The following is a 12,253-nucleotide window of genomic DNA, read 5'->3' on the forward strand; positions in this document are numbered from 1 at the left end:
GCTGCTGACGCCAGTCAATGAGCCAAATGCAATGGAAATCAAATGAAGATTCATTTGATGATGTCTTTTATTATCCCATTATGCCTTCTCTTTCCCCATTAAAAAGCTCTTTCAATGTGGGACAGACCTGCATTAGGCCACTTTTATGTGTCCCGTAGCAATCCCCGAGACACATCTCCTGGAACAAACATACACGGGTATGTATATTATGTGTACTTTATGTTTATTCTAGTTCTTTGCATATCATTTGTGCAGTACACTGTGGCCATACTCAGTGTTGTAAAAATAGATAAAATTAGTTCATTTTAATGTTTTGTTTTTATGTCTAATGCTGTTTTGATTTGCATGAGATACAGATCATAAAAATACTGTTGTGGGTGATTCAATGATGGATCAATGTTCCATGGGAATTTAAAAAGTACCTAACACTGAGCTGCTTTATGAAAAGCCATGTAAAGCTGTAAATGTCAACTTGGAGCCAAGATGACAAGTAATGCAAAACTGTTCTATTTTTCTGAAAGAAAATGCAAATCAATCCTGCTACTGGATCAACATTTGCTTTTTAAAACAATACAGTTCAGTGTCTGGTGTAGCTGCATAAATTGCCCATCGTCATTAGACGATGCAGAAAATGTAGTCAACAGCTGATTTCCTTCAAAATCATGGAAATCAAGTTTATTCATTAAACTTTAGTCAGATGTACGTAAACACATATTCAGTCCTCTTAGAAATGCAATGTTCTACTTGTGGAGAATGAAAATCAATTTTCATTTCCATCATAACTCAACATTTATAGAAGAAAGAATGAAACAATCTTTTATATAGCGCCCCCAAGATAAAAATCGCGAGGTGCTTCTCAAGCATAAAAAATTAAAAACAAATACAAGTAAAAAACAGATTATAAATTAAGGAAACGTGATTAAAATGTAAATAGTTTCTTATAATTTTAGTTTTTATTTTATTTAATTTTATGTGTTTCAGTCTTTATAAAAAAAATAATTCTACATAAGAAGCTGAGTTTGTCAGTTTCACTAAATAATAGTCCCATAGACTGTACATACTCAATAGTCCTCAACCATGGGCGTTATTGAACTACGTGTCCCACAATGCATCGCGGTAGGTGCCACCGGAAACACTCGTTGTGACCCTTCGTTGCAGGCGGAAAAAAAGGCTCAAAAGGATCCCGAAAGCGTCAAACGCACGTTGCAGTTCAAGAAGAAATAACAATAAAGCAAATAACTCTTACGAACAAGTCAAGGTAAGTTACAGGAGTAACATTAATTAGTTTGAGGAAACGGAGTTCTCATTCTTCTATTGGTTTTCGTTATTTAGAAATTTCGATTTATTTCGTTCATGTGTAGCATGGCTAAGGTTACGCGCATTTTCAAAACTCCGTATGTTACTGTAAAATATTTAGGTATTTAACTATGCTTATTAATCGTAGTAAACTGTAAATAGCATTTACGGCCAATCATATTTACTGTTTGGAATTGTTTAATGGTAGTTTCTAGATAAATTTGTCCTGTAGCCTTGCTAGCTAGTATGGCTAACTGAGCTAGCGGTTAGAATGCTATCAAACATTCTCCACCAGACTCTTAAAAAAAGAGAATACCCAAGCGAAATCGTTTATTCTCTAGTAATGTTATAAAGTGTATTACTGCGTAAATTCATGCTAAATAATAAAAACACCTTCATTTTAGTTAAGTCTAAATACTATGTCCCACATGAAAGTTTCAATTAATGTAGCGTTCGGGTTCACAACACTTCTTTTGTTATGGCTTTTTGCACAAAACCTGTTTTCCCAGGGCGTCTTTCCTTATTTGTCTTAATTTCAGTGACTAGTATTAATCCACAGTCATGAAAAAGTTCACTCGCCTTATTCTGTTGCTTCTCCTACTAGTTGTAATGCAGATTGTAGATTTCAGTGCTGGAAACTGGGCAACCCGGCTAACCAATAAAGTTAAATGGATTTGGGTTGCCAATATTTAAGAGCAGACATTTCTGTGGGTGAGCACGTATAATCTTTTGCTTTGTGTGTTGTGTTCCAGGAAAAGCTTTGAAACATGTCCATCGGTGTACCAATCAAGGTCCTGCATGAGGCAGAGGGTCACATTGTGACCTGTGAGACCAACACTGGAGAGGTGTACAGGGGCAAGCTGATAGAAGCAGAGGACAATATGAACTGCCAGGTTGGTTTGTTTAGCAGTATGGTTTAAAAGGGTTCCAGTGATTTTTAATTGTCAAGAAAAGTGTCAATGAAAAGCCTTCAAAATACTGTTGATCATAAACATCCAGTCAGTGCTTGTTTCAATCCCATCTGCTGCCTGAATAAATTTTGTTTTTATTTCTCTTGCAAATTGCCTTTCTTGCAGCTTTTTAATGGGTTAAATTAAAAAAAATATTTAATTTTTATTTTGTGCACTCACAATAACTTGGGTCAGTAAATTTGGCATTTAAGGTGTTCTGTTAATGTGGATTTTTTGTGGGGTATGTAGTCATAAAAGCTTTTGTTTGTGTAATTACTGGTAAACTAATTTGTGTTTGGGATTAGTGTTCCCCTAAATTGCAAAACGTTTGGCCAAACAATGGTGTACATGGATGCTTGGTGTGAAGAGTTTTATTTTTTTGTAAAAGTGTTTCATTAAAGCATTCTTATCAGAAAGGCTTTTATGTTGGGTTTTCATTTTAAGTTGGTCTTTAGCTTTCATGATTTACCCAGTTCAGTCAGTTATTTAACTCTGTTGTTGCATCATAATTTAATAAACAGTCTAAAGTAACATCACTCTTCAATTGGATTCTATTTCAGCACACATTTTTATAAGGGTTGAATAAACTGAAATGTTAATTTACATTTGAGCCATGCTAGTTTGGTAACCTGTGTGCACCAAGATCCAGATAAGTAACAGAACTGGATTAATGGATGCTCACACGGTCATTTCACCTGTTGTGGACCTAAACTTGAATTTGTCCCTACAGATGTCCAACATCACCGTGACCTACCGCGATGGCCGGGTTGCACAGTTGGAACAGGTCTACATTCGCGGCAGCAAGATCCGCTTTTTGATCCTACCGGACATGTTAAAGAATGCTCCGATGTTAAAGAGTATGAAGAACAAGAACCAAGGCTCTGGGGCAGGAAGAGGAAAGGCAGCTATTCTTAAAGCACAAGGTGAGTGAGAAGCATTTGGACAATTTCTCCAGATGCTGAGACAGCGCTAGAGTTTAGTTCCCTCTTTAGCTGCTTGGCTCTTAAATAGTTGTTAATTACTTTTTTTTACAGGTAACAACAGTGTTCTATGTGGACACTTCTCACATTTTCTGAGGTGGAATGGTTTGAAAGACAGATCCCAATTCTTTTTTATCTAATATAAAGGGAAAAAAAGGCTTTTTCAAAGGAATGTTTAATGGTATTGTCTAATTTCTTCTCTTGTAGAAGTCCAACATAGTCAAAATATTTGAGTAGGGAAAATAGGGATTTGTGGGGGGGCATTTCTTCCAGACCAAAGAGATACCTTTTTTTGGAGTTTGACTTTTTATTTTTACTTTTAACAGTGGCTGCAAGAGGACGAGGTCGTGGTGGAATGGGGAGAGGCAACATTTTCCAGAAGAGACGATAACTTATTTTGTTTTAAATTTCATTGTTTGATGTCATCTTTTGGATTTACTATGCTTTGGTTTACTTTGCAGTCTTTTGCTCTACAATTTATCACTGTTTTTATTTTGTATGAAATAAACAGATTTCAGCTCAGTGTTGCTCTTCTTGACTGAACCTTTGCTGTGCTTTGCCCCATTGAAGCCCTTTTTTTGTAGTATTATTCAATTTTGAGTCCCACCTCTTTCATTTATATTGTGTATTGTAACCTTTTAGCAAGTAAAATTTGTACATTTACCCACGGAAAAGCATTTTACTGCATATTTATCCTAGTGTAACAAAATGGCTATATAACAACAAAAAATGATGTTGCTAATGGGTTAGAGAAGCAGAGTGTCTAGTTGAGTTTTTTGCTGGTTTGGTTGAGACATTTTATGCAAACCCATTAGTTATTTGCCATGGTTGGAATAAAGCTACTCAGAATAAGGGTTAATCTTTTATAGCTTATAAAGAAAAAAGGATGCAAGTCCTTAATGGTAAAGAAAGTGCCGTTATTTGTACAAAACAGTCAAGCAGCTCATACGTCTAAAATTTTTGCATTTGCTGCTGCATTAGATAAATTATTAGATTAAACCGGAAATCTGAATAGGATTTTTTCACTGCACCCTTTATGATCTCAGTGGTAGCGTTTCTTTCGCAGGCCTTCAGAGGGCGCCATTGGCTGTCAAGACCGTACAGTGAAAGATAAATACATCTGTACTGCTCTTCCACGGAAGAAATTAATTTATGCGAGTGCAATTTTGAAATCAGCATACCCTTAGATACACATTCAGAACCTTTTTTTCATGCAAAGCACGGAACCTATCTGGTTAGCTTGCCTAAAAATGAACCCTTAACGTGAAAAGCACAGGAAGTTCATATCGACGCGCCATAAAAGCACAGTTTTCACGGCGATTAAACTATTTTAATGCACTTTTGTTCTAATGGGTATCGATTAATGCTTTATTTTTGTGTAAAAGCGGATACAACTATTTTCAACTGACTCACGTGACCGGGGGATTTTTTTTCGGCATAACACCGTCATCAACATCGGTTGACAATCTGCTACACATTTGTCTCATAAACAGCTAGCTGACCGAAGCTACTATCGCACCTCAGCTGGAGGAGGACCCTTATAATTCTGACCTGTATACCCCAGTAACACGTTACGGTAAGAAGAAACACGTTATCAGAATACTGTTCTGCCATGAGCTGTGCTGCTACCTGCAAGAGTCCTACTATTATTGTATTAGGGTTAGGTATAGTATTGACGCCTATTTCCGCAACATCTGCATAAGGACAGATGTTACAGCCGCTAACGTTAGCTGAGCTGCTTGACTCTGAAGCTTAGAGCCGAGTTAGCTCTCTCCAACGACTAGCACTCGCTTTAAACGGGCGTTTAAGCGTTTTAATGGTTGAAGTCAATGTAAAACCTTGTCTGTGTTCTCAAGTTAGCTGTTATTAGTGAACTAAAACAGCTACATACTGCCGCAGCAGCGGGTTGTCTGCTTATTCGTTAATATAAAAAATGTGTTTACTGCCAAACGTGCTTCTCCGTCTGATGATGCAACGTGTTAATATTTGCTTTAACCAAATGGAACCATTTATTCATTCTTTGTTATTATGTAACGTAAGTTACGCCGAGATTCTGAGTAATAAGTTGCATAACATTTTTTGTCCGAAGACTATTAACTTGTCTCCATTAATATTAAAACCTATTCATTGTATGGAACTACCGTAGTTAAATTTATATTATTTCAACCTAATAGATTTATGAAAGGGCCACATAAAATATTCAGTATTACTTTATGGAAGTTGATGTAGTTAAATAAATTAAACGGTGTTAGTATTGTAATATAAGTTTCAGTGGGAGCACAGGCAGAATATCTGGCCCTCCAGCCAGAACCCGAAAACAGCACCAGTAGGCAACAACTTATCAAAAGAGTCATTATTCACACCGGTAATAGTAAAACAATAACAGACAACAATAAAACACTAGTCCTTCACACTAAAAGCCAGCTGATCAGTATAAATAAGACAAGCAGCGGTACTTAGCTGTCCCAGTTGATGTGACCCCCTCCCCGGGGTCTGAGCTTCCGGCACCTTCCAACGCCCCACGGTGCAGCTTGCGAGGACGGCGGGCAAATCCACAACTTAAGTCCGACTGCCAGAGTCTGTGGCGGCAGATGTCGGTATGGTCTCGGCACCCAACTACTCCCAGCCCTCTCTGCCTAAAGAAGGCGTCCAGCCTTCCCTCCTAGTGCTGGAACACTGCTCACCTGCTCAACTATCTTCGTCGCCGGCAGTCCTAAACAACTGCGAACGACCCCACCCCCCAGAATCCGGTGCCACAATGACAGGTCGACCACACACACCAACTCTGTAGATCTGTCACCCTTTTGTCCTCTCTGGCCTCATTACCCATAACAAGGACCAGCCGGTGTCCAAACACCATGCCCTCAGAATCCGGCAACTCCCGTCTTCTGCCTTTCACACTCTCCCCCTTCTTGCCCTGAAGGACTCGCCCTCGAGTCGTAGACTTCCACACGATAATCCTTGAACCAAGCGGGGGACCTCCTCTGACGAACCACACGTTGTTCCACAGCTCCTTGTCCCTCAACCTTCCCAGGGATACATCCTCTTGATCCTCCTGCAACAGCACCCCCTCGAGCAGCTTCTCCATGAGATGGGGCACGGTTGCTTGAGCCACTGGAACCACTTGCCCCTGTTAACCGTTGAGCAATCCTGCTGGTGTCCTACCAGGTGGCATCCGGTTGACGGTTGGTGGCATCCGGCTGACGAACCACACGTTGTTCCGCAGCTCCATGTCCGTCGACCTCCCCAGAGAGACGTCCTTCCAGTCCTCCTGCAGCAGCACCCCCTTGAGCAGCCTCTCCACGTGATGGGGCCGGGTCACTTGCGTCACCAGAACTGCTTGTCTCTGCAGACCATCGATGAACCCTGCTGGTGTCTTCCCAGGTGGCATCCTGTTGACACAGCCTCTGCCCTGCTCTCTCTCTGGACCCCACAGCCATCGGTGCTGCAACTGTTGGAAGAGAAGTGCATGGCTTAAGTCGGTTGAAGTGAATCACACTCTCAGGACCCCCCTCAATGGGTACCAGTCTGTACAGCACGTCTGTCACCTGCTCAAGAACCCTAAATGGTCCTTTCTATCATCTCTGAAGCTTGGGACCCCCCCCCCCCCCCCTCATCTCTGAAGCTTGGGACCCCCCCCCCCCCCCCCCGCCTCCTCAGCTTACTTCGGACCGACGCCAATTCACCTTCCGAGTAGAACTGGCAGGTGGCCCTAAAATCATAGGCCCTCTTTTGCTGCGCTGCAGCCCTGCACTGATGGCGTTTCACCGCCTCTATCACCGTAGTCAATGTGTCCTGCAGTCCCGTCACATACTCGTCCACCGAAGCAAAGAGTTCACCCTTGCCCAGGTTCAACATGACATCAACAGGCAGCACAATCTCTCGCCCGAAAAGAACCTTATAAGGTGTGACAGATGTGCTGGTGTGAATGCTACTTCTGTAGGCTAACATTACATATGGCAGCAAGGAATCCCAGTTAAGCTGATTGTCCTCCACAAAAAAAATCAACATAGTCAGCAACGTCTGATTAAACCTCTCCACTAATCCATCTGACTGGGGATGATAGGGGGTTGTCCTTGTTTTATGCATCTGCAAGAGTCCGCATAGCTCTCGAAATAGTTTTGAATCAAAGTTCCACCCATGGTCGGAATGGAGGCTCCGTGGTACCCCAAACCGACACACCCATTCCTCGGTCAGAACCCTGGCGATGGTTTTAGCCTCCTGACTAGGGAGTGGGAAGGCTTCCATCCATTTAGAGAACAGGGGTGGACCTTTAAAGCGCCCGAGCGCCAATGGCGCTAAATTTTCTCGTCGGGCGGTAAATACTTGACGACTTACCGCCCGGGTGGCGCCCAAGCCTTGTTTGTCATTTACACACCGGCTTTCACCTACATCATGGCCCCGCCCTGTAGGAAGCCGCCGTTTTTGTTTCGCGTGCGTAAACCTGCGCGCCTCTAGCCACGTACTGCACTTGTACGATTCGTGCACGTACTGCATGATTCTAGTTATAGTCACGTGAACTATAAGTTCACTATTAAAGACGAAGTGGAACCACGCTAGAAACACACAAGCATGCAGGAAGATCGCGTCACCACAGGGATGGGATTTCTTGATGAAATCTCCGGCAAAACGCTTTAAAACTGGTGAAGAGAAGCGAGACAGTTCGAAACGGTATGAAGCAGAGAAGCGTGTGCGTAGGTGGAATGATTCTTGGCGGTTTAAAGAAGACGGGAGGCGCAGGGAATGGCCGTGTTCGAGTTGAGCAGCACCTCGCCTGGAAAACAGACGAGAGCAGACGGAAGCAGCAGGGGGAGTGGCTGAAAGCCGGCGTTTCGCCGGGGACACACCGGCCGCGGAAGCGCCCGAAGCGCCGAGAAGCGAATCGCTCACGAAATCCGGCCGCTGCTCGCCGCTCCTCAGTTCAGATCAGAGTGACGCGCCCCTTTCGAGGTGCGCCTCGGCTCAGTTGTAGTTTTTCTTTTAACTACTTGGTGTCCTTCATTTCCTCTCTGCCTTTTCTCAGCTCTTTTTCTCTACGTGTGTGTGTGGGTGGGGGTGGGGGTGGGGGGGTGGGGGTGGGGGGGAGCCTATGGTGTGAACCAGTTGTTTCTGCCAGTTGAATCTCTTGGATTTCCTGTATGTGTAGCTCGGGGGTGACGGTGGCTGAAGATATTGCGTGCTTGTGGATATCATATATTCTATATGGAGACATGACTGTAATAATAAGTAAAGGTTAGCAGCTGTAGCTTCAGTGTGCTCATAGGAAACGTGACAAAAGAAAACAAAACACATTTCTCTTTATGGCCTATATTGTTGTCAACGTAACGTGATCTACAGAATACATGTGAACAACTAACATTTCATGCTCTACCACCGGATGTTTGGATCAAAATATGAACCAATCAGATCTTAGATCAGGTGAGAGCCAGGTGTTTCCCGTTATCCTCAAGTTTTTGCAGCCAGTAGAGAGCAACTGCAGCGCCTTGCTCCAAAATCTGCGGCCGCCTTGGTCTCACAAGGTTATCGTTGCCTACGTAGGTATGACGTCAGAGCAAGTCGGCGTCAAGTCAGACACAAATCTAACCAGCATGCACTGCTCGCCGATCACCGCTGGTCTAATCTGCGCAGAACTGGCTCATCTCGAACACAGCCAATGGCTCGAGTACAGCAAAGCAGAGTTGGTGATGTACTGCGTTGTATGCCGGAAGTATGCAACGACAAAATCGAGTTTTGTTGAGGGAACAAACAAATTCAAACTTGAATACGTTATTATGTTTGTGAATGTGTACAAAATAAAGGTTATTACATTTAAAACGGTTCAGTTGTTATTTTGACTCGTTTTGGCAGCTGACCAGCGGGGCCGGTAGATTCTTGGCAGGGCCGGTAAATATTCAGAGTTACCGGCCCGGCTGGCCGGTTGGTTTTGAAGTTAATGTCCACCCCTGGAGAAGTAGTCACCCACTACCATGATGTATTTATTCCTCCGTCCGGTCTCAGGAAGTGGACCCAAAATATCCACTGCGATGCGTTCAAAGGGCCTAGAGGTCAGTGACTGCTCCAAAGGCGCACGCAGTGTTCCTCCATGCATTTTAACCGAGCCACAGTCCGCACACTCACAAACCCAAGCCCTTACGTCCTTAAACCACTCGGGCCAATAAAAACGGTCTTTCACCTTGCCTTGCAGCTTTTGGACCCCCAGATGGACTCCGGTGGGGACATTATGTAACCGTTTCAGGACCTCTGGCACCAGAACCCGAGGCAAAACAACCTGGACCACCCGCGCAGCATCAGAATTTGCTGGTGCTACACGCACCAACCGGAAACCCCGAATTTCGAGTTGGTCCCATACTGGTGCAAACTGTTTTAATTCTGGATCATCAGGGCCTACACGCTCTACACCCTGTTTGGCATGCCTGATTCGCTTTAGCACCAGATCATCCAGCTGCGCCTGGCTGAGTTCATCCATCTCTAAAGCCCGGCTAGACCCTGATCCTCCCTCTTGTAGGGAGCACACCCTCAACTCAGCTTCCAAGGGCTGCGTTCTCTCTAGACGCTGCTTCCCGTTTCCTCACCCGCTGGATTTCCAGTGCGCCCTTAGTTCATTGTTTTAATAAAAATTATTATTTTTTCATTCAATCCGACTCTGTCTCCTGATTCTGCATGTCCTGGGTTAGACTTTTGCCTCAGAACATGACACCCAAAGATTACCTTTTCCCATGTGCCAGGGGTCAAAGTAGTGACTGATTTCCTTTTTTTCCTCCCGCAAATACTTCTGCACCCATGTGTGGAGGTCAGTCACAACTTGCTGCACATCGACCCCCCCTCTCCAAAAGTGTGCTCAGACTTCGCACAAATCCCTCCTTCTCCATTCGCACACTATTTCCAACTTCATTGCTCTGAAAATAAACATAATTCTCCATTGATCTGTGAATAATTAACCATGAAATCTATTGGAATCATCAGGTAATGTTGTACCTGTACGAGTTGGATATCAATAACTTTGTTTCTTTTTAGATCCATCATGGTGTAGCTGCCATATTTGGCTGAGTGTCCTTCAGAAATGCAAGTTATTACTTAATTTACATTTGATAGCAAAGGAATAAAATAAATAAATTTAAACGTATTAACCAGGTGAATGTCACCACCAAGTGTCACAGGTCCAGATTCAGTAGCCTCCTGGATGAAATCAGCTTGCTCTAGCTGCCACTGCCAGCTCACTGTTGGAATTAACAGCTTTGCCTGATGTCGATAGAATGTCTGCTTGGACAGTCCCTGCACATTGAAGGCACCCAGGAACTAAAATATGAAAAGTTACGTCATGAAATGAGAGATGCACAGACCTTATCAAAACTAACCTAAACATTTTTGGCCTATACCTTAGAAATCTGGCTAAATGATGAGCCAGACTTTCTGGAAGATGAATTTCCATCATGGTCCCTGTGTCACAAGACACACAGCAGCTGTGAGCTCTAAACTGGGTGGCTATATAAAAAACAAAGAAACAGCACATTTATAAATGTTTAAAAGAGCATAAAACCACGTGTAACAATAATCTGCAAAACAAATTAAAACTAGAAGGTAATAATAAAAATGTTTACATAGACGATTATTAAAAATAATTCACCTTTGCTACGCCGGTAAGGCTCCACGTCAGGCTGGACAAGTACATTCTTGCAGATTACTAAATCAGTCTGACAGCCAATGTCTTGGGTAGATTTAGCCTGAAAAAAAAAATAGAAGCACATTGTTGTTGGAGTTTATAAAGTCAGATAATATACAAAAGAAACTGTCAGATATAGGCGCTTTATAACATTCCTAGTGTGTGATCGTTATTATAACATAAAAGTCAGACACATATGATGTGGAGAGAGCCTGAAATGCAACCTCCTGAACAGAATTCCTCACAGAACTGGGTCACGCTGTGGTGTAAAGCTGGATTTCACGCTGTAATGCTGTCTGTCTACTAGTGCTGCGTTAGTTAAAGTCACTGTTAGCAGAATTACCGACTGACACAAAAACAACACAAATTTTCTCCGAGCCTGACAGTAATAGTCATGTGGACCGTTTCGTCGGCCAGGGCTTCGAGATATGTTCCGATTCGCCGCTGATTCTAACCTTACATCCCGTTCCACATTCTGTGAACTTGACAAATCAGCCCGAAGGCAGTGCAGACTGATATTAGCTAAATTAAGTGAACCACGTCTCTCGAACTTTGCATTTAGGTAGGGTATTGAGCTGCAGTATTTCTGCGGTCAGGTCTCTCTCCGAGTCCGAGAGCTCTACAAGCGGTCAGCTCGCGCAGCAGCTAGGCGCCGCATCGATCAGACATGCACCGGGCTGACCGCTGGGGAGAACCGGGTGGAAGAATGGAACACAGAAGTGTCCCTCCAAGAGCTCCATCATATTTCAACCCATTTTTATGTTAAATGCACTGGGTTTTACCCTTTTACCCATCGACATATGCCCTTTTAATAATTTTACCGTATTTTACATCTAAATATCATGGTTAAACAGTACATGTTAAAATGATAGTTAGCTAGCTACTTCGATAAACTCAGCTAGTAAAAAGGCGGCAATGACCTAAAATACATAAATAGAATTTAACTTACCAAAAAAAATGAAGTGGAAACTCCTTGGACGCTCTATTAGTGCAATTAATACCACAGCAAGTCATTTTGTCCAACAATTGCACAAATAATATCCAAAAAAGAATACACAAACACAGAGACTCAAAATCCTGAAACAGTTTCCAGGCCAGACCGAGGCTCTACTGAGGCCTTTCCACGGAGCTAGCTCTGTGGTCACGTGGGTCTGATGCTCATTAATTATACAGAATTTTAGGCTTTTAATACACTTAAACAGAAGAGTAAGAAAAAAAATTCACCCCCTCAGAGTTGTCATGAGTGTAAACTAGATAATTTAAACAAAAAACATGTTTTGGTACCTGGCTGTTAACATGTTTATTTCTGCTGTGAATTTGGTATTTTTAACATGGGAGTCAATGAGGATTTGCTTGCTTCTGACACC

The 12,253-nt window shown here is 42.8% G+C and overlaps 1 protein-coding gene across 1 annotated transcript; it reads left to right on the plus strand.

Moving 5' to 3' along the window:
• Window positions 1-1,126: 1,126 nt before the first annotated feature.
• On the plus strand, window positions 1,127-3,748 carry snrpd3l (small nuclear ribonucleoprotein D3 polypeptide, like). The gene is made up of 4 exons (XM_015977177.3): window positions 1,127-1,258; window positions 2,049-2,189; window positions 2,977-3,169; window positions 3,553-3,748. The coding sequence occupies exons 2-4, from the start codon at window positions 2,064-2,066 to the stop codon at window positions 3,615-3,617; spliced, it is 384 nt and encodes a 127-aa protein (XP_015832663.1). The 5' UTR covers window positions 1,127-1,258; window positions 2,049-2,063; the 3' UTR covers window positions 3,618-3,748.
• The last annotated feature ends 8,505 nt before the right edge of the window (window positions 3,749-12,253 follow it).

This window comes from Nothobranchius furzeri, chromosome 6, assembly GCF_043380555.1.
Source record: "Nothobranchius furzeri strain GRZ-AD chromosome 6, NfurGRZ-RIMD1, whole genome shotgun sequence".
Taxonomy (NCBI): Eukaryota; Metazoa; Chordata; class Actinopteri; order Cyprinodontiformes; family Nothobranchiidae; genus Nothobranchius; species Nothobranchius furzeri.

Excerpts from the sequence above, each read along its gene's own strand:
- snrpd3l (XM_015977177.3), top strand. The coding sequence starts at position 2,064 with ATGTCCATCGGTGTACCAATCAAGGTCCTGCATGAGGCAGAGGGTCAC. Across the intron at positions 2,190-2,976 it reads AGGACAATATGAACTGCCAG|ATGTCCAACATCACCGTGAC; the intron begins GTTGGTTTGTTT and ends TTGTCCCTACAG. Across the intron at positions 3,170-3,552 it reads AGCTATTCTTAAAGCACAAG|TGGCTGCAAGAGGACGAGGT; the intron begins GTGAGTGAGAAG and ends TACTTTTAACAG.